The 23444-nt window shown below is 37.2% G+C and overlaps 1 protein-coding gene across 15 annotated transcripts in view; it reads right to left on the reverse strand.

The window, feature by feature from the left end:
* Positions 1-23444, reverse strand: part of DTNB (dystrobrevin beta) — a 249854-nt gene that overhangs the window by 158467 nt on the left and 67943 nt on the right. For all 15 annotated transcript variants that reach the window (XM_061211411.1, XM_061211410.1, XM_061211409.1 and 12 more), the window contains exons 6-8: positions 17825-17979; positions 3024-3129; positions 306-472 (exon numbers count right to left, since the gene is read on the reverse strand). In XM_061211411.1, the coding sequence (XP_061067394.1) occupies positions 306-472; positions 3024-3129; positions 17825-17979 (428 nt within the window). The remainder of the gene's footprint in view (positions 1-305; positions 473-3023; positions 3130-17824; positions 17980-23444) is intronic.

Raw genomic sequence — 23444 nt, forward strand, 5'->3', positions numbered from 1 at the left:
TGTACAATTTTAAAAGAAGACACTTTTCACTGGGAAAGGGAGCACTGCAACATTCCATTTTACTGAATAAAAGGGACCACGTCAAAGGTCATAATACCTCCATCTCCTAAAACTTTAAAAACTCTGCTTTTCAAATCAAGTGATGAAGCACAACATATCTGCAAGCCCCATCATAAATGAAAGGGTTAATATTTTATGACACCACATCCTTATTTGATAGGCATCTATCAGAAAAGTGGCCCTGGTGCTGTTACGGATGAAACAGATAACCACTGGGGACACAGACTGAGACACAAAGCAGTTACCCAAGAGGAATGCTCCTTCATCTGGTGTTGGTTGCTGTGAGGGCCATTGGCATGGCCACGCCAAAAGCAATTTTGGCAGAGCTGGTAGTTGTGGCACTGCTGGCATCGGTACCGGAAACCCATCATACTCTCACACCGGCAATAGGAGCACTCCACGGGGTGGAAGACTTGAGGGATGAGGGCAAGGAAGAGAGGGGACCAGAGGGAGAAAGAAGTCATTTTCATTTGGAGAATAAAGTCAGTACAATGGAAAACCAAATTTAACATAAAAGCAAAGGTGAAAACAAAACTAGAAGTGAAGAATCTAAATTGTCTTCAATTTAGTTAATCTAACCAGCCATTCACTGGAATAAAAAGACAATAACAAAATTTTCCATTTAGAATAGATTACAATCCACCTTAGAAAACAACCAATTTCCTTCTTTAAAATGACATTCGTGTCTCAAAAGTTTAGGTAAATAAACAAGTAAGGAGGAGAGACACTCTCATTTCAAAATTTCTCTTCCAAACCTATTTTTTTTAAGAGATGTATATTGTTAGTTGTGGACATATGTTTCCTTCACTAACATAAAATCTGTGAGAGCCAGTACGACATGCTTTATGTCTCTGTTACCTGCAAGTGGTATTTCACACAGTCCTTTGGACTGAAGGCCTCCAAATGTTTGCTGAACTAAATACTACAGGGACTTCCCTGGCAGTCCACTGGTTAAGACTCCGAGCTTCCAATGCAGGGGGCACTGGTTTGATCCTTGGTTGAGGAACTAAGATCCCATACGCCACAAGGCACAGCCAGTAAACAAATAAATAAATAAATACTACTACATAGCTGGGTGCAGATGGTAACTGGTAAAAAAGTAAGGCTAGCCATATCAAAATACTAGTTTTAGGTAAGAGCTCCAAGTATTGGCATAAAATAAGGTACTCTAACCAATGAAGGGGTAGTGATTTGGAGAGAGGGAAACTCAGGTGACCTGAGACTCCTTTCTCCACCTCACACAGCATCTTACCTCATGAAAAACTGCCAGCTGGCAGTCAGGATTTATAGGGGTTACTGGGATTCTCTTATAGCCTGAAAGTCCAGTTTACTCAGTGGAAGTGGGCAATAAATGCACAACTGTATATTACAGATTGTTATTTATACTTTTAAATGTTGATAGCACAATTGTTCCCTCTGGCAATTCAATTCTGAACACAAGAAATGGAAGTCAAAGGAAAGAGGGATATAATATTCAAATCTTCATTTGAACAACTCTTTCTAGCACTGTGTATACAAAGGCAGTGTTGTCTCAATTATCAGGATTTTTAGTCCTACTTCCAAAAATGCATATTAACTAGAGAATCAAGTCTCAAAACAAACGAACAACAACAACAAAACCTGAGCACTAGGTGAGAAAAATAATACAACAAGATCACTAAAGAATAACAGAAAACTAAAATCTGGAATGAGAAATCCAAAGGACATACCTCCTCTAAGAAATTTAAATTTTTGTTATCAAAATATTTCTAAGGAATAATGAAAGTGTTAATCACATAAGAATGTAATTTATAAATAATATACTACATACAAAGTCACAACAAAATGTTCACATGGATAACCCTAGATCTCAACAAATGAGATCCTCTCTACTTGGGATAGCAGATATAAAATGACTTTATGAAAATGAGCTGGATATGAAACTACGAAAACAGTTAGTGCTATAAAGGTATTGTCCCTCAAAAGAACCAACACTGTAATAATTTAACAGCATAAATCTCTATCCAAAAATCCTGTTTAAAAATTTAGCTGTTTTAGTCTACTCAAGAGATTCCAGAACTTTAGGAAAATAATCTTGAATCTAACGACTCGTGAACTAAAGCCATGACTGGGTGAAAGGCTGAGAAGTTTAAAAAAAAAAAAAAAAGGTATGAGTAGGAGGGACAGAAAATAAAAAGAGTACGGCAGCGTTCTCTCATTCTTACAAAATGAAAAAAGAGGACTCTGCTTTTTAGTGCCACTCAGCTATCACTCTTTCTCTTTTGTGGAATGAGGAGAGACAGGCAAGAGCCTTGAGAGACGGGAGCTTCCAGAGAAAAGCTAGGACCTTTCCTTTCATGAACTCAAACAACCTAAACAAGGAGATAAACTGATAGCAATAGCAGAAAAACCTAAGTAGTTACTAAGAGATAAGTACCATTTCAATTTCAAGTGAAACAAAGATTTAAGTCAAACTACTTGGGAAGGATACTGAGAGTAATTCAGTAGTAAAGGAAAAAACTGAATATGGGTGAAACCCAGTACTAAATTCTATCTTGGCTATTTTCCTTTAAACTATTCCAAAATTTTATAGTTTTAGTGGTTGATATTGAATATATACAATTTTTTGGAGTTATGTTTTTTATAAACTAAAGAAAAACAAGGAAGTCATGGCTAAGTCAGGTGGGTTTAAGCAGAAAACAACCATCTGGAATCTTGGGGGAAAAGCCTGGAGTTTGAACCACAAAGTTTTCTGACCTGATATTACTACCTCTTGGTATCCTATCTAAGTAATAAGTCCGCCCTCCTTTTTTTTTGAGAAATAAATATTCCTGTTTTGAAAGCTAAAACCACAAATTCAAATGATGGAGTGCCAGCAAATGTCAACTGTAATTTTCAATGATAATAACTAAGGACATTATAAATACTGTCAGTTCATATACTTCCTATAGCATAGGGAACTGAATGATAAAAGTTCTGCTTACCATTCTCAACGTGGGCAAGCCGATGCATGAGAGGTAGCCAGACAAGGCACTGGGGAGGAGGATCGGCCATCATGGTGTCTAAAAACATATTTAGCATTATCTTTTTCTGTGAAGAGAAAAAAAAACAAATATACTTCATATTTTTCAAATATCTCTGGACTCTAAGATTAAGTTAACTTAGGATTCTCCCAACCAAGTTGTAATGAAATACATGGGAAATTTTATAGCAAAATAAATAATATTTTGCATTACTATAGACACCGCTACACACTATCCTATACACTACTGCTATATTCAAATGCATTTCCACTTACATTATTCTATTTGAGTCTTAAAACAACTGTATAAGACAAATAGGCTAGGATGGAATTACTATGTTGTACACCTGAAAATAATATTGTAAGTTAACTATATTTCAATAAAACATATGAAATGAAAAAAAGATAAATAGGCTAGGTATTACTATCTTCATTTTACAGATGAGGTAATATAGGAATGACGCATTTAAATGACTTGTAAAGGTCCTACCAAAATCAGGACTACAACTCAGGTGGCCTTCAAATGACTATTTCTGAAGAATTCTGAAGGAAAGTCTCAGGTCCAGGACAGAGACTGCAGGCCAGCACTGAATCGAGGGAGGAAAAGGTTCTCACATATATGCAAGAGGGCTGAATGAGGGTGATAACAGTAGGAAGCTACCGTCCAAAGGCCCTTATACATAGCTATGCATTGATGGTGTAGTTTGAGAAATGCCTACTCAAATAGGCTAAATAAAGTTTTCCAAAGTGTTTTCCATCTCAGGCATCAAAGTTACTAATGTTTCTGAGATTTCAGTGGAATCTGGGAGGAATGCATGAGCAACGTTAAAAATAAAAACAGAAAGTCACCCAACATTTGAATGGAGGTTCAGACATGGAAAATGCCTCTTATAATGGATATGCAAATAACTGCAATAACCCAAAATGAAATTAAAAGTCTCTACTGAAAATTGAGAAAGAAGATGCTAGGAAGTTTTTAGCTAGTCAGAGGTGGTTAATATACGTTTGTACTATATCACTTATCGTAAATGTAATGTTTAAATTAATGTTTCTGAATCATCTTATATTTGTTAAAAATTACACTTTTTCAAATCCACTTATAATCCTAATGCTACTTTCCCTAAAAGTTTTGATTCACCTATCATGGAGTTTTGTGTGGTTTTTTAAATCTTCAAGATGAAAAGGAACAATTATACTTGATATCTCAGAACTCCCTCATAAATACGCTCAGGATCAGTTTCCAAAAGTTGTCCTAAGTCATACTATAATTTGAAGTCCTCCAAAAGCATGAGGAATGAAACCAGAAGAATTGTGTCCCAGTGCTCTGTCTTCCATTAACTACGTGATTTGGGGGAAATCACCTAACTTTCTGGTTTCAGTTTTCTTATCTCTCAAGGGCTAGAGCAGTGGTTCTTGAAGCATGGTCAGAGGTCCCCCTGCGAGGTTCCTAAAACATTTCCAAGGAGCCCATGAGGTCAAAACTATTTTCATAATAATACTAAGACATTATTTGCCTTTTTCAATCTGATTCTCTCATGACTGTACAGTGGAATGTTCCAGAGGCAATGTGGCATATCCACAATTATCTGCAAAAGCTTTTAAAATATTCCTCCCTTTTCCAACTACACAGCTGTCTGAAGCCAGATTTTCTTTCCATACTTTAACCAAAACAACATATCACAAGAGATTGAATGGATAAGCAGATATAAAAACCCAGCTGTCTTCAACTGAGCCAAATAGTAAAGAAATTTGCAAAAAATATAAAACAATGGCATTCTTCTCATTAAATTTTTTTGCTTTGGAATATCTATTTTTCATAAAATATATTATTTATCTTAATATGTAATCGGTTTATCATTGTTCTTTTTAAATGATTTAATATTTTATAATTTATCAGTTTTGATTTCTAATATGGAAATACTGATAGATATAACTCATATAAACCAAAGTTCTCCGGGGTGCTCAAATATTTTCAGGGGTGTAAAAAGGTCCTGATACCAAAAAGTTTGAGAACTCATGGGACAGAATTCCCAGCTCTAAAATTCTGTCCCATTTCCCAAAATTCACTCTTTTTTTCTACCTTTTTGTTTTGTTTTATTTTTGTTTTGCTCCTGAGTTGAACACATTCTTTGCATTTCTCTTTATTTTTTACAACAGAATATTTATAACAAAAACTATAATAAAATTGCAAGTAATGAACATTCTTGCCACAATTCTCATTTTTCTGTATTTCCCTCCAAATGCATATGTTTCTATATAATTATGTACATAGGGTATATAAAAATATATAATCTGTCTTTCCACTTAATGTTTTTTCTTTTTTTAATAAATCTATTTATTTATTTATTTATTTCTGGCTGAATTGGGTCTTTGTTGCTGCGCGGGGGCTCTCTCTAGTTGTGGCAAGTGGGGGCCACTCTTCGTTGCCATGCACGGGTTTCTCATAGCGGTGGCTTCTCTTGTTGCAGAGCACAGGCTCTAGGCGTGTGGGCTTCAGTAGTTTAGGCACGTGAGCTCTGAAGCGCAGGCTCAATAGTTGTGGCGCCCAGGCTAAGCTGCTTCGCGGCATGTGGGATCTTCCCAAACCAGGGCTCAAACCCGTGTCCCCTGCATTGGCAGGCAGATTCCCAACCACTGTGCCACCAGGGAATCCAACACTTAATGTTTTATTAAATACTTTATTGTTTTGCTACAAGGTCTTCTTTTCTAATCATTTTAACAGCTGCCTCATCCACTGAGCAAAAACACCATGATTTATTTATGCTTTCCTCAGTAAAACATTGAGCCTGTTTTTATCTTTGTATGCACTCTCATATTTTTCTTAGAAACCAGTGTTTCTGTTTGTTGCCTACTTCCCCGCGCTTTGTTATTCTAATCAATACTGACAATTATTAGTCTAGATGCCATTTGACTTCCTCCCTCCACTCTTGGCTACAACTTTCCTGTTTTAAAAGAGGGGAGAAATCATCTCTTAAAAGTGAGAAATCCAGTATCACTAAAATAATGTGAGAAAACAAGTAAAATAATTTAGCATTAGGTCATCATAGCTGCAATTTCCAATCTCATCTTTTCCATTAAAAACTCCTATTTTCTGGGACTTCCCTGGTGGTGCAGTGGTTAAGAATCCGCCTGCCAATGGAGGGGACATGGGTTCAATCCCTGGTCCGGGAAGATCCCACATGCTGCGGAGCAACTAAGCCCGTGTGCCACAACTACTGACCCTACGTGCCGCAACTACTGAAGCCCACAAGTTCTAGGGCCCGCGTGCTGCAACTATTGAGCCTGTGTGCTGCAACTACTGAAGCCCGGGCGCCTAGAGCCCGTGCTCTGCAACAAGAGAAGCCACCGCAACGAGAAGCCCGCACACCGCAACGAAGAGTAGCCCCCACTAGCCACAACTAGAGAAAGCCCGTGCACAGCAACAAAGACCCAATGCAGCCAAAAACAACAACAACAAAAACAACAAAACAAAACTCCTATTTTCTTATGGGCAACAGGGAAATATTTCTTATCCATTGCCCTATCACTTACTTGGTAATCAGTTAAACAATGTATGACATTTAGCTAAAAGACTTAAAAACAGCATTTTTTAAATCTTTCAGATTAAAATGTTTTTATACAAACTTTCTGTGTAAAGTTATAGAAGTATTTTGTCTGACAAGAGCAAACACACATTAACTGGTTACAGGACCAGTGCTATGGGTCAGCCTTTCAGTTATTATAAGACACTGAATTTGTCCATATCACAGATTTATTCTGGACTTTGAAAATTAGAGTACTTTGTAATGACACAACAATATAGTGTTGCTGTGCTTTTTATCGAGATACTTTTATTTATTATAGCTTTTTTTAAAAAAGAATGGAAAAAGTCTTCAAAAATTCAGAAATTCAGTATTTTCCTCATTGCAAAGATTGTCTCATTTGAGAAAATTATGGAATAATACCAGTGAAAACAACAAGGTTGCAATCACATCCAGGAGCTTTAAGCTTGCGGTTAGAATTCAAGCCCAGATACTTTCTCATGCCATAATAGATTTAAAACCACTACTCAATCCAACTACCTAGTAAGCACTGATGATTTTCCAAACACTGTTAGTCATGGGGATTTAAATTTGAAGGAGACCAAGGTGCATCCCTCAGGGCATAAGTGAGCTAGATGTAACAGGCCAGGGCCTGTAGAAGAGGAAACAATTAATCCTACATTGAAAGATTCAGAGCAACAAAGACAAGGAGATATTTAGCTGTGACTTGAAATATGAGGCCTTTGTTGGAGGAGACAAAGAAGGTCGGGGTTACTGGCATTTCAGTGAGAGCTAACAGCATAAACAAAGAAAAGAAGTATACCACTTTCACCTACTCAAAACAAGAGAAATGCAAATCAAAACTATGCTGAGATAACACTTCTCAACTCTCACATTGGCAAAAATTCCTAAATGTAAGAACATGTGCTGTTGGCAAGGCTGTGGAGAAAAAGATGGACTTACACACTGCTGGTGGGAGTGTAAATGGTACAACCCCTGTGGCACTGGGGCAATATCTAAAAAGAATCCATGGCATCCTGAGGGATGGGGTCTGTCGGGGTAGGAGGGATCAGGAATGAAGGTGAAAGAGAGGCTGGGGTTGGATCGATAAGCAACACCTTGTCTGGCTAACTACCCTATCCAGGAGGCAGTGAGGAGTTAGTAAGGTTTTTTCAAAGCAAACTAGGGACATCAACAGGGCTGTTGTTTAAAATGATGATTTAAACTCAAATTTGCTTATGATTAAAAGGAATAATGGGGAGGACCTTCAAGATGGCGGAGGAGCAAGACGTGGAGATCACCTTCCTCCCCACAGATACATCAAAAATACATCTACATGTGGAACAACTCCTACAGAACACCTACTGAACACTGGCAGAAGACCTCAGACTTCCCAAAAGGCAAGAAACTCCCCACGTACCTGGCCGTGTGGCTGATAGGGTCTTGATGCTCCGGCTGGCTGTCAGGCCTGAGCCTCTGAGGTGAGAAGGCCGAGTTCAGGACATTGGACCACCAGAGACCTCCTGGCCGCACGTAATATCTATCAGCGAGAGCTCTCCCACGTATCTCCGTCTCAACACTAAGACCCAGCTCCACTCAACGACCAGCAAGCTACAGTGTTGGATACCCTATGCCAAACAACTAGCAAGACAGGAACACAACCCCACCCATTAGCAGAGAGGCTGCCTAAAATCATAATAAGTGCACAGACACCCCAAAACACACCACTGGACGCAGTCCTGCCCACCAGAAATACAAGATCCAGGCTCACCCACCAGAACACAGGCACCAGTCCCCTCTGCCAGGAAGGCTACACAACCCACTGCACCAACCTTAGCCACTGGGGGCAGACACCAAAAACAACAGGAACTACGAACCTGCAGCCTGTGAAAAGGAGACCCCAAACATGGTAAACTAAGCAAAATGAAAAGACAGAGAAATACGCAGCAGATGAAGGAGCAAAGTAAAAGCCCACCAGACGAGACAAATGAAGAGGAAATAGGCAGTCTACCTGAAAAAGAATTCAGAGTAATGACAGTAAAGATGATCCAAAATCTTGGAAATAGAATAGAGAAAATACAAGAAACGTTTAAAAAGGACCGAGAAGAACTAAAGAGCAAACAAACAATGATGAACAACACAATAAATGGAACTAAAAATTCTCTAGAAGCAATCAATAGCAGAATAACTGAGGCAAAAGAACGGACAAGTGACCTGGAAGATAAAATAGTGGAAATAACTACCGCAGAGCAGGATAAAGAAAAAAGAATGAGAAGAATTGAGGACAGTCTCAGAGACCTCTGGGACAACACTAAACGCACCAACATTCGAATTACAGGGGTCCCAGAAGAAGAAGAGAAAAAGAAAGGGACTGAGAAAACATTTGAAGGGATTATAGTTGAAAACTTCCCTAATATGGGAAAGGAAATAGTCAATCAAGTCCAGGAAGCGCAGAGAGTCCCATATAGGATAAATCCAAGGAGAAACATGCCAAGACACATATTACTCAAACTATCAAAAATTAAATACACAGAAAAAATATTAAAAGCAGCAAGCGAAAAGCAACAAATAACACACAAGGGAATCCCCATGAGGTTAACAGCTGATCTTTCACCAGAAACTCTCCAAGCCAGAAGGCAGTGGCAGGACATATTTAAAGTGATGAAAAGAGAAATCCCTACAACCACGATTACTCTACCCAGCAAGGATCTCATTCAGATTCGATGGAGAAATTAAAACCTTTACAGACAAGCAAAAGCTAAGAGAATTCAGCACCACCAAACCAGCTTTACAACAAATGCTAAAGGAACTTCTCTGGGCAGGAAACACAAGAGAAGGAAAAGACCTACAAAAACAAACCTAAAACAATTAAGAAAATGGTAACAGGAACATACGTATCGATAATTACCTTAAATGTAAGTGGATTAAATGCTCCAACCAAAAGACATAGACTGGCTGAATGGATACAAAAACAAGACCCGTACATATGCTGCCTACAAGAAACCCACTTCAGACCTATGGACACATACAGACTGAAAGTGAGGGATGGAAAAAGATATTCCACGCAAATGGAAATCAAAAGAAAGCTGGAGTAGCAATTCTCATATCAGACAAAATAGACTTTAAAATAAAGACTATTACAAGAGACAAGGCAGGACACTACATAATGATCAAGGGATCAATCCAAGAAGAAGACATAACAATTGTAAATATTTGTGCACCCAACATAGGAGCACCTCAATACATAAGGCAAATACAACAGCCATAAAAGGGGAAATCGACAGTAACACAATCATAGTAGGGGACTTTTAACACCCCACTTTCACCAATGGACAGATCATCCAAAATGAAAATAAATAAGGAAACACAAGCTTCAAATGATACATTAAACAAGATAGACTTAATTGATATTTATAGGACATTCCATCCAAACAAAATACACTTTCTTCACAAGTGCTCATGGAACATTCTCCAGGATAGATCACATCTTGGGTCACAAATCAAGCCTTGGTAAATTTAAGAAAATTGAAATTGTATCAAGTATCTTTTCCAACCACAATGCTACGAGACTAGATATCAATTACAGGAAAAAAACCGTAAAAAATACAAACACATGGAGGCTAAAGAATACACTACTAAATAACCAAGAGATCACTGAAGAAATCAAAGAGGAAATCAAAAAATACCTAGAAACAAATGACAATGAAAACATGACAACCCAAAACCTATGGGATGCAGCAAAAGCAGTTCTAAGAGGGAAGTTTATAGCAATACAATCCTACCTCAAGAAACGAGAAAAATCTCAAATAAACAACCTAACCTTACATCTAAAGCAATTAGAGAAAGAAGAAAAAAAAAAAAACCCCAAAGTTAGCAGAAGGAAAGAAATCATAAAGATCAGAGCAGAAATAAATGAAAAAGAAATGAAGGAAACAATGGCAAAGATCAATAAAACTAAAAGCTGGTTCTTTGAGAAGATAAACAAAATTGATAAACCATTAGCCAGACTCATCAAGAACAAAAGGGAGAAGACTCAAATCAGTAGAATTAGAAATAAAAAAGGAGAAGTAACAACTGACACTGCAGAAATACAAAGGATCATGAGAGATTACTACAAGCAACTATGTGCCAATAAAATAGACAACCTGGAAGAAATGGACAAATTCTTAGAAAAGCACAACCTTCCAAGACTGAACCAGGAAGAAATAGAAAATATAAACAGACCAATCACAAGCACTGAAATTGAAAATGTGATTAAAAATCTTCCAACAAACCAAAGCCCAGGACCATCTGGCTTCACAGGTGAATTCTATCAAACATTTAGAGGAGAGCTAACACCTATCCTTCTCAAACTCTTCCAAAATATAGCAGAGGGAGGAACACTCCCAAACTCATTCTACAAGGCCACCATCACCCTGATACCAAAACCAGACAAAGAGGTTACAAAAAAAGAAAACTACAGGCCAATATCTCTGACGAACATAGATACAAAAATCCTCAACAAAATACTAGCAAACAGAATCCAACAGCACATTAAAAGGATCATACACCATGATCAAGTGGGGTTTATCACAGGAATGCAAGGATTCTTCAACATATGCAAATCAATCAATGTGATACACCATATTAACAAATTGAAGGATTAAAACCATATCATCTCAATAGATGCAGAAAAAGCTTTCAACAAAATTCAACACCCATTTATGATAAAAACCCTCCAGAAAGTAGGCATAGAGGGAACTTACCTCAACATAATAAAGGCCATATATGACAAACCCACAGCCAACATCGTTCTCAATGGTGAAAAACTGAAACCATTTCCTCTAATATCAGGAACAAGACAACGTTGCCCACTCTCACCACTATTATTCAACATAGTTTTGGAAGTTTTAGCCACAGCAATCAGAGAAGAAACAGAAATAAAAGGACTCCAAATCGGAAAAGAAGTAGTAAAACTGTCACTGTTTGCAGATGACATGATACTATACATAGAGAATCCTAAAGATGCTACCAGAAAACTACTAGAGCTAATCAATGAACTTGGTAGAGTAGCAGGATACAAAATTAATGCACAGAAATCTCTTGCATTTCTATACACTAATGATGAAAAATCTGAAAGAAAAATTAAGGAAACACTCCCATTTACCACTGCAACTAAAAGAATAAAATACCTAGGAATAAACCTACCTAAGGAGACAGAAGACCTGTATGCAGAAAACTATAAGACACTGATGAAAGAAACTAAAGACGATACAAACAGATGGAGAGATATACCATGTTCTTGGATTGGAAGAATCAACATTGTGAAAATGACTATACTACCCAAAGCAGTCTACAGATTCAACGCAATCCCTATCAAACTACCACTGTCATTTTTCACAGAACTAGAGCAAAAATTTGACAGTTTGTATGGAAACACAAAAGACACCGAATAGCCAAAGCAATCTTGAGAAAGAAAAACGGAGCTGGAGGAATCAGACTCCCTGACTTCAGACTATACTACAAAGCTATAGTAATCAAGACAGTATGGTACTTGCACAAAAACAGAAATATAGATCAATGGAACAGGATAGAAAGCCCAGAGATAAACCCACACACATATGGTCACCTTATCTTTGATAAAGGAGGCAAGACTACACAATGGAGGAAAGACAGCCTCTTTAATAAGTGGTGCTGGGAAAGCTGGACAGCTACATGTAAAAGAATGAAATTAGAACACTCCCTAACACCATACACAAAAATAAACTCAAAATGGATTAAAGACATAAATGTAAGGCCAGACACTATCAAACTCTTAGAGGAAAACACAGGCAGAACTCTATGACATAAATCACAGAGAGATACTTTTTGACCCACCTCCTAGAGAAATGGAAATAAAAACAAAAATAAACAAATGGGACCTAATGAAACTTAAAAGCTTTTGCACAGCAAAGGAAACCATAAACAAGACCAAAAGACAACCCTCAGAATGGGAGAAAATATTTGCAAATGAGTTAACTGACAAAGGATTAATCTCCAAAATATACAAGCAGCTCATGCAGCTCAATATCAAAAACACAAACAACCCAATCCAAAAATGGGCAGAAGACGACCTAAATAGACATTTCTCCAAAGAAGATATACAGATTGTCAACAAACACATGAAAGGATGCTCAATATCACTAATCATCAGAGAAGTGCAAATCAAAATTACAATGAGGTATCACCTCACACCAGTCAGAATGGCCAACATCAAAAAATCTACAAACAATAATGCTGGAGAGGGTGTGGAGAAAAGGGAACCCTCTTGCACTCTTGGTGGGAATGTAAATTGATACAGCCACTATGGAGAACAGTATGGAGGTTCCCTAAAAAACTAAAAATAGAACTACCATATGACCCAGCAATCCCACTACTGGGCATATACCCTGAGAAAACCGTAATTCAAAAAGAATCATGGACCACAATGTTCATTGCAGCACTATTTACAATAGCTAGGACATGGAAGCAACCTAAGTGTCCATCAACAGATGAATGGATAAAGAAGATGTGGCACATATATACAAATGGAATATTACTCAGCCATAAAAAGAAACAAAATTGAGTTATTTGTAGCGAGGTGGATGGACCTAGAGTCAGTCATACAGAGTGAAGTAAGTCAGAAAGAGAAAAACAAGTACCATATGCTAACACATATATATGGAATCTAAAAAAAAAAAAAATGGTTCTGAAGAACCTAGGGAATAAAGACGCTGGCGTGGGGAGGGGGAAGGGGAACCTGGGGCGAAGTGAGAGAGTGGCATGGACTTATATATACTACTAAATGTAAAACAGCTAGCTAGTGGGAAGCAGCTGCATAGCACAGGGAGATCAGCTCGGTGCTTTGCGACCACCTAGAGGGGTGGGATAAGGAGAGTGGGCGGGAGATGCAAGAGGCAGAGGATATGGGGATATATGTATGCATATAGCTGATTCACTTTGTTACACAGCAGAAACTAACACAACACTGTAAAGCAATTATACTCCAATAAAGATGTTAAAAAGAAAAATGGAAGTATTTCTGCTCTAATGCAACACATGCATTACTGGAAAACTGTACCTACTGCAAAACTGTGAATTTAAAAATAATAAGGTATGTGAGAAAAACAGGGTTGGAACAAACCTAAAAACCTATGCAGTTTTGTAAACAGAGGACTAACAAAATAATAGCAATACTAATAAGAGTACCAGAACAATTAAATCTCCACAGACATTTTCAGCAAGATGATACCTTTCAGCCTTAAATCCTGAGATGCTTTTTTCCTTCTTCATGGTCAGGACACACAAGTTCTAAGATATATCAGTTTTATCAAAACTATCGAATCCAGTGGATAGCTAACCCCATCAATTAAATTTTTTAGCATGGGGTGGGGTCAGGAGAGGAATGTCTTCACAGTTTTTTTTCATTTGTATCCACAACTTCATCACCATAACACTGTAGAAAGTGAAGCATTCATGAAATCCTCCAAACTAGCCACTTCTTTCACTAAAGAAAGGTACTTCTGCAGGATTTTCAGCTTCTTTCTTAAAAATAGTCATACTTTCTCTTTAATAGCGATCATTTCTTTTTCAGCCCAGAACATTAATATGTTGGGGAAAACAGCATATGAACTCCACTTTACACTGACACCATTCTCTCTATCCGATGATGTATGAGCTAACTCACATTAAGGAAACTTATACATAGGAAAGCAAGCTGCATGGAAAAAGCTTATTTTCAAAAAGAAACCAAAACTTGTTGAATTTAACTCTTGCTGCATGAAACTTCGTCTTAACAGTCTCCCTCTCCCTCTCTCTCTCTGTCTCTCTCTCTCTCCTTTTGGTGGAAGGGGTCATTCTACCAGTAGTTTATATTTCTTTTGAGATAAGCTTCTCTGACTTTTCCAAATTTGGCATATATCAAAACAAGACTGAATTTTTTATAAGAATCTAAAGCAGATGAAAAGCAACAATCAGGTTGTGAGTTCAAAGGCCTCACAATCATGGTATAAGGTAATGTGTAGAATCCTAGAGAGAAGTCTTTTTTTTTTTAATATATAAATTTATTTATTTATTTTTGGCTGCGTTGAGTCTTCGTTGCTGTGCGTGGGCTTTCTAGTTGTGGTGAGCGGGGGCTACTCTTCACTGCGGTGCGCGGGCTTCTCATTGTGGTGGCTTCTCTTGTTGCGGAGCACGGGCGCACAGCCTTCAGTAGTTGTGGCTCACGGGCTCTAGAGCGCAGGCTCAGTACTTGTGGCGCACGGGCTTAGTTTCTCCGCAGCATGTGGGATCTTCCCGGACCAGGGATCGAACCCGCGTCGCCTGCATTGGCAGATGGATTCTTAACCACTGCCCACCAGGGAAGTCCCTAGACAGCAGTCTTAAAATTAACAATTGGAATTTTTTTATATTCTTCAACATTTTAAATTGCTATTCCAATTTAGAGTCTTACTTTAGTACTCACATTACAATTTAATCAAAGATTACTTTAGGTTTAGTGCCTCACATAATTATCATCCATTGGTCAAATGTTCTTCACTGATACTTCTTTGTATAAATTCCTTTGCCTGTCCTGACACTATTTAACAGCAGCATTCCAGAACTTGATCAATTTTTAGCCTGATCTCCAGGAAGCATCTATGTGAAAAGCCACATAAGTATCATATACAAGATTATCCCAGAGGACTGTGGAGGCAGCTGTTTGACGTGATGGTACTAGTAAAGCAGCAGCAGTGAGATGAGTTCTAAATGAAAACTGGTTGTGGTGTCTTCATCCTACTCATCCTCACTTATATCTCTGTAGGGTATTTTAACACCTGCAGGACACTTTTTTTTTTTTTTAACATCTTTATTGGAGTATAATTGCTTTACAATGGTGTGTTAGTTTCTGCTTTATAACAAAGTGAATCAGCTATACATACACATATATCCCCATGCAGGACACTCTTGTACCAGGATATGTTTGGATAGCCTCATACCACTTGAAAAATGCATATTCAGGGGCAAAATGCAAACTATGCTTTATTAGAATAACTGAAGCAGAGAGATATTTTTAATATGCTAAAAGCTGATACTGTCACTTATGCTTAGAGAAAAAAATAATGTATACAGACTAATTTCCACAAAAGCAATCAGCCAAAGTGTGTAGAAATTTGGGAAGAACATCTCCTCAGAAATTAATAAAAATAACTCTCCTGTATTATGGGTGGCACCTTCCGTGCTAAAGCCGAGTAATCCCTAGACAAGCTGTAAAATACTGTTTGGAAGGCTGAATTCAAACATATATGAGTTCTTAACTTTAAATGTAAAAACGGATGTGTATGTGTTTGTTTCTTGGTTCCTTTGTGAATCAAAGTATCACAGGTCAGGAGGATCTGGTTTACAATGTCCTTTCAGTTCTCAAACCTTTAGTTTTGTTCCTTTTATATTTTAACCTTTTACTTTTAAATAATTTCAGGCTTATGGAAACGCTGTAAGAAGATTATTTTAAAATTCCCATTTACCATTAACCCAGACTCCTCAAATGTTAACAGTACAAAAGAGATGTCCCTTTACCTTTAAATATGTCAGATTGTACTTCTGCAAAACCAGGACATTCTCTTAATTAAATATAAGTATCAAAATCAGGAAATTACCATTACTGACAGAATACTATTATCTAGTCTACAAAAATTTTTTTAGAAGAAATGCAAATGTTTTTTATTTTAAAATTTTTTTCTATTTTTTGGCTACGTTGGGTCTTCGTTGCTGCCCGCGGGCTTTCTCTAGTTGTGGCGAGCGGGGGCTACTCTTCGTTGCGGTGCATGGGCTTCTTATTGCCGTGGCTTCTCTTGTTGCGCCACACAGCCTCCAGGCGCACAGGCTTCAGTAGTTGTGGTGTGTGGGCTCAGTAGTTATGGCTCGTAGGCTCTAGAGCGCAGGCTCAGTAGTTGTGGCGCATGGGCTTAGTTGCTCCGCAGCATGTGGGATCTTCCCAGACCAGGGATTGAACCCATGTCCCCTGCATTGGCAGGCGGATTCTTAACTACTGCGCCACCAGGGAATTCTCTGAGTCTACAAAATTTATTCAGATTTTCTCTACTGTCCCAATAATGTCCCTTATAACAACAACAACAAAATTCTGGATCATTTCAGTTTTCATGTCTCTAGATACCTGTAATCTGGAACAGTTCCTCAGTCTTTTTTTTGTCTTTCACGACACTGACACTTTTAAAGTGTACAAGCCAGTTATGTTGTAGAAATCCTGCATTTGGCTTTGTCAGATGTTTCCTCAATGAGACTCAGGTTGTGCTTTTCTGGCAGGAGAACCACAGCAGTGATCCTGGGTGCTTCTCAGAGCATCCTATCAATAGGCAGGGTTATCAGCCTCTCCCTTTACTGGTGATATGGGTTTGATCACTTGGTTAAAGTGGTATCTGACAGGCTTCTCCACTGTAAAGTTACTATGTTTCCTTTGTAATTAATAAATATCTTATGGGGAGATACTTTCAGACTATGTCAGTTTCCTATTTCCAATAATCTTTTACCCACTAGTTTTAACATAGATTTTTTTCCTTAATTCTCTGCTCTACAGAACTTTCTGAGTTTAGCATGAAGCTCCTTTATCTCATCTCTCACTGAAAAAAAAAAAAAAAAGGATGCTACAGCCAGCATCCACTCTGCTCTCAGTTCTTTGAGGCATAGTTAAGATCTCAGGAATACACTCAACCTCTACAGCAGGACCACAAAAGGACACTCACAAATAAAGAAGAAACCAAATCTATCTTTCTTTCATATGAAAATGGCAGTATACCCTTGAGGGATTTTGAGCTGGCAGTTGAGAGCTGTATAGCATTCCTTGTCTTCAGTGCTCAGGAAACAATAATCCAGTTTATATTGAGTTTTATATCAAAATTCCTATACATCACAGTTAAAAAACTCATTAGGGAGAGTAATATATGTCTAGCAGCAATAAGATAAATACTTTACCTTAAACATTTTTCTTGAAATTTTTAGTAATTTAAAATATTTCAACTGTTATCATTTTTTCAGAAAAGACTTCCCTCCCCTCTTCCAAGAAAAGAGTTCTCAGGTGAATTTTTAATCCCCCCTTCTTTCTACATCCACTCCTCTGACTTAAAAGTTCTTTTTCCTCCCCTACTCAAGACCTATATTCCTAGAGTGAAGCAATCTGGCGAAATCTGACAAAAGGTGGAGGGGTGGATGAGAGCCCTTCTAATCCTACATTCTATAAACCCGTCCTTACCTGCTGTGGAAAACAGGTGCGGACTGAGTGTTCTGTGTAACCAAAAGATGGCCCTTCAAAGACAGCTGTTGGGAGCTTCAGAACTTCCTTCAGAAACTGGTCAAACTTGCTAAATATCATTAAGCCATTGGAATCTGACATCTGGGAGAAAACATCTATGAGAACAAAACCAAATAAAGTCAAAATATAAGGAAATATCAACTCTTTATAAACAGCTCTATGTCATTTGTATACCAGTCCAAAAGCATCATTAAAAAGTATCATAAAGTTATTATGATTTTTAGTTAACATGTATTCTCATTCTCATTAACACTGTGTGGTTACTTTGCAGATGAGGCCCCTCTTTCCCACCCACTTAATAGTCTACCTAAACATCACATAACCACTCATGTACGTCTACCTACCTACTCTTTTTGAGCATACATAACTGGATAATATATAACTTTTTATTTCATCTATTTACACCTCACTTTATTCCAAGAACAATTTGTAGCAGCATATCTTTATCTCTTACATTTATGTACATATTTATATAAGACATATACATCTTTGAGTGTATGAATATATTTGCATATTGGTGATAGGGTATGAAAGAAATTGTATTGTATTTGCATATTCATATACTAATGATGTAATATATTCCTGTGTAGTATGTTTATTTAAAATATTCCATTTAGTAAGTTCCAGAGTAGAATAAAAAGAACTCATATAATCTCTTCTATCACAAGATACTTTGATACTATAAGATCCTATTTTTACATAAAGTCTGACCCAAGCAGCTGGAAAGACAGTTCCAGTAATACTACTATTTCTTTATCTCCTTGTAGAGAGTTTCCTATCTCCAGTTAGTTATTTCTCTCTTCTCACCCATAATTGGGGAGAAAAAGAAAAATAACCAGGAGCTCAAAACAACTTGACAACTTTAACCTAAGTTTTCTTTTCAAACTATTCAGCTTTCTTACAAACAAATCAGTGAGTTAAATATGCAGAGAAAAATAATTTCCTGAGGCCTTTCCAAACATGGCATTTTTAAAAATCATATTCTGTATGTTCATAATGAACAGGTATATTAGAAATACATATGTATCCCAAAGCACCAGGTGTAGGAAAAAAACAACCATTAAAGTACATTAATCAAAGAAAGATAAAATTTAGATCATCAACTCCACAGGGTAACTTTTAAGGCATTAGAAAACAGGAAATTATCAAGGAATGAAAATCTCCAGTACATTCCTCTCATGAGAGCTGCTAGTTTGTAGTTGAGGGAAAAGTATTAAATACCCATGAGGTGGGGAAAATCCAACAAGAGGCTAAAAGAAGTATGGTCCTAGTAGAAAGTAAAATCAATTAATTAACAAATACGTACTAAGTTCTTACTAAGTAGTCCAAGTGCCAAGTACTCTGCTAGGTGTTTTGAAAAACAACAAAGAAGTATGACACATGGTCCTTATCCCCCCCCAAGAAACTTTCAACATAGCTGGAAAAAATAAGATACACATGTAGCAAAGAAGAATAAAGCACTAAGCTGACTCTAAATAGAACAGAAAGAAGGGAGGCATAAGATATTTGTTAAACCTCACCATTTGCCAGGCACCACAACAGGTAACTATGGCTGAGTCTGCTGTAGACACTCAATATTCTTATCTCCTTCCTTAGTAACAGAACACTAATTTTATTTTGTGCAGCAATGTACCCAACTAAGAGATTAAACTTTGAAGCCTTCTTCTAACAAGTTGCAGTCATGTGACTAGGTGTTTGGACAATGAGACTATAAGCAGAAGGGTTGTGAGAGACTTCCTAGAAGGCTAGTTAAAGAAAGCTGACTACACTGGAAATAGACCCTTTCTTCCTTCCTCCTTTTGCTATCTGGAATGCAGCTACGATGGCTGGAGCTTCCAGCAGCCACCTTGGACTATGTGGTAATCTCAACTTTTATGTAGAAATCATACACTAGAATGATAGAAAAGAAAGACATAGAAAGCCTGGGTCCCAGATGAACATGAAACTATCATACCAGCCCTGGACTACATACTCCTGGACTTCTTTTATATACGAGAAAAATAAACTTCAACTTTGTTTAAAATAGTTACCTTGGTTTTTGTTTTCATGTAGCAATCCCCAATATTAAGTACTACTACAGTTTACTAAACATTACCTCATTTTACTGTCACAAAAAGGTGTGTGTGTGCACATGTGTATGCACATAATTGTTTAAATTTTATAGATAAGGAAACTAGCTTAGAAAGGTTAACTTTCTTAAGGTCAAAAGTTACTAAGTGGATAAATCAAGATTTAAACCCACACTTATCTGACTGCAAAGACATTCCATTACATCACACTTCTTCAAAATATAGTGTAGAATAGATACAAAAACACATAGGGAGGAACTGTCAAGAAAGAAATTTAGAAGCTTGGCCTTGAAAAATAGAATTTGGAATGATGAGGTGAAAACAGGCTGGGGGTGGGGGTCTGGGGACACAACTAGAGAAGAACAGGATAAATAAAACAAATGAATAAATATAACAAAACAGAAACAGACTCACAGATACAGAGAACAAACTGGTGGTTACCAGTGGGAAGGGGCAAGATGGGGGTAGGGGATGAAGAGGTACAAACTACTATGTATAAAATAAATAAGCTGCAAGGATATATTGTACAACACAGGGAATATAGCCAATATTTTACAGTAACTTTAAATGGAGTATAATCTCTAAAAATATTGAATCACTATGTTGCACACTTGAAACTAATATAATATTGTAAATCAACCATACTTCAATTTAGAAAAAAAAAAAGGAGAGTAGGATAAAAGTCTCTGTGGCAGGAATTTGTAGAGTGTGTCTATTAGTGGCGGTAGGCAAGAAACAGTGCATCAAAGAGAACATTCTGACTATGATAATTTATATTGTGAAGTAAAGGTAAATATAGACTGAATAAGAAAAGTATGTTATGAATGAAAACTTTGAAAGAGGAAACAATTTGGATTTGGTTTAAAAATGCTGAAGTAGGGAAGAAATATTTAGAAAGTTAGGTTTCAAGAAAATTAGACTGTTAATGACTGGCAGAATGAATAAAAGAGAAAGAATAAGATTGGCGACATCAGCTAGAAAACCCTGTAAATAATGCACAAGTAAGGAAGTGAGAGTCAGAATTACAGGAGAGACAGTATTGAGGGGAGGGCTTGGTCAACTCCAAGACATTTCAATGCAGGAAACTGAAGTTGATGGCAAACTGGATTAGAGAATAAAGGAATTTCTAAAATTAGGATTATTTTAAGCTTCTAGCTCAGAAAAATGCTGACAACCCTGACTGAAATAACCAAATTGAAGATAAAGATACTTAGCTTTGAACATAACTGTATTTGAACTAATCAGCAAATTTCCAAGTAGAACCATCCTGTAGGCAGTTAGAAGCAGAGTACTGGGCTGCAGTTCGAGACAGCAGATACAGAGTTTTGAAGACATTACCAATTATGTGAATAACTGACGTCCTTTGAAGGAGGGAAGAGCATCATGACTTAGTTTTCAAATAGCTGGCAGCTGTTCTCATAATGAAGAAAATAATCATCCATTAAATCTGAATGAAAACTAAGGGGAAATATGGGATGTGGCAGACACTGCAAGGTGCCTACTACTCAGTATCTGTTTTCCCATTTTCACTCCCGAACTGAACTCTGATTAGAATGGCAATGTGTTCCCCTTAAAAATTACTTCCCGGACTCTTGTGCACGTCGTAATTCTGAAGTGAATTTGTGGAAAAGCTTTTGCTTTCCTGATAGAGGCATCTTTCTTCTTTCTACTTAAAATGAGAATAAGGCGCAGTAAAGAGCAGTCACTTATAATCCTAGGAGGAAAGCCATACGGCAGAGCAGGAAGACAGGGGGGACCCAAGTCTCTGATGACATCCCTGAGTCATGGTACCAACCTTGAACTTGCCAGCCTCTGAACTTATTGTTGCATGAGAAAAATAAATCCCAATGGTTTTATGCCACTGTTAGTCAAGTTTTCTGTTGCCACTCAATGTATTCATAATGGAGAAACTAGCAAGTTAACTAATGGTAGAAATATTCAAGACCAGAGACTTCAGCTACCAAGTATATGTTGATAAATACACACATGTAGAGCTTCCAATCACAAAAACATATGTGAATACATCCACACCACCAAATCTATACCTAACTCATTCAGAGCAATAAAGGAGTGATTAGATAGTGAAATGACTAACTTCCCCCTCAAAAAAAGTATTACTTTCAGTTATACTTAGTTACTAGGTCATAAAATAGATTCAAAGTAGTAAAAAACTTTTAATCAATGAAAAAAGAAACTATAACTTAATAGGCCCACATTACACTAGTAAGAGAACAAGCAGAAACATGTTTGTTGGTTGGTTGGTTTTAAGAGAAAAACTGGTAGACCTCAAAACTGTTAAGTAATTACTTAGAAGTCATGACTCCTAGAGTTACTTGTTTAAAAGTTTGTTTTTTTTTTTTAGATTAGGCTTCTCATATCTGTAACAAAAACACTGAAATTAAACGAGTCCTTTAATTAAAGCCCTAAACCCTTCTGGCATTAAGGGAATAAACTGCTTCCCAGATCACTGGTTAATTTCCCCAATAATTCTCTTTCTATTTATACATCTCTGAAAGAAGGTATGCTAATTTCCCATTAGTTGTTTCCAGATAAAAATACAGGCTTTCTCCCTTGTGAAAAAACCCACAATCAAGCCCTTACACGCACATGTGTACAAACTTTTTAAAATATTCTGTCCTTTGTGTAGTGGCAAAATAATGTTACTATTCTACCATCTTCACACATGTTTCAAATTTTTTTCTGGTTATAATGACCCTGGCTTTACTCATTGCATCTATCCATCTATCCACTCCCCTCTCATCCCCACATGACCAACCATATACTTTTGCAAGATGATAGGGCTGTTTACAATAAAGACTCAAGTCTATAGAAAAGAAAGCCATTTTCTTCTATATGTTAGTTTTCCTGGCAAATGAGTCTCATCTTCTCCTGTCATCTTTCTACCAACTGAGCAACCTAACCCACAAAAAATGTATACACATCTGCATGTTTATAAATATCTATATGTAACTAAATCCAAGTGCATATTTTATTCCCAAACTCATGAATATTCCTACATCATTCATTAAGTCAGAGTGAGGCTGGAGGATGGGATTCAGCCATGCCTTGGGCTTCTAGTGTTGATTGAGTCAGGAACTACCTTAGACAAGTCTCCAGGCCTTCCTTGGTTTTTGTTTACCTTTTTCTTTTTCATAAAATGCAGACGTACGACTCATTTCTTACTTGCTTCTAGCTCTAAAACATTTTGGTTATATGAGAAATGTGAATATGGGCAAATATTCAGATTAAAGAGTCACTTCGGGCTAATGAAGTGAAGAGATGATTAACAGAAACCAGCCAGGATAAATATGCAGTGACAGGTGGTTAGAAGACTGTAAGAGAGGATGCTAAATTTTGAACAGGTGAAACTGCTTAATTATACTTCAAAGGTTGGCTCCCTACAGTTTGTTAATGAAACATCAAGGAAGCAAACAATTGAAATGTTAGAACTGCCAGCTCTGAGAAAAAACACCTCAGGTCATCTTTTCTCT

Source organism: Eubalaena glacialis, chromosome 14, assembly GCF_028564815.1.
Source record: "Eubalaena glacialis isolate mEubGla1 chromosome 14, mEubGla1.1.hap2.+ XY, whole genome shotgun sequence".
NCBI lineage: Eukaryota > Metazoa > Chordata > Mammalia > Artiodactyla > Balaenidae > Eubalaena > Eubalaena glacialis.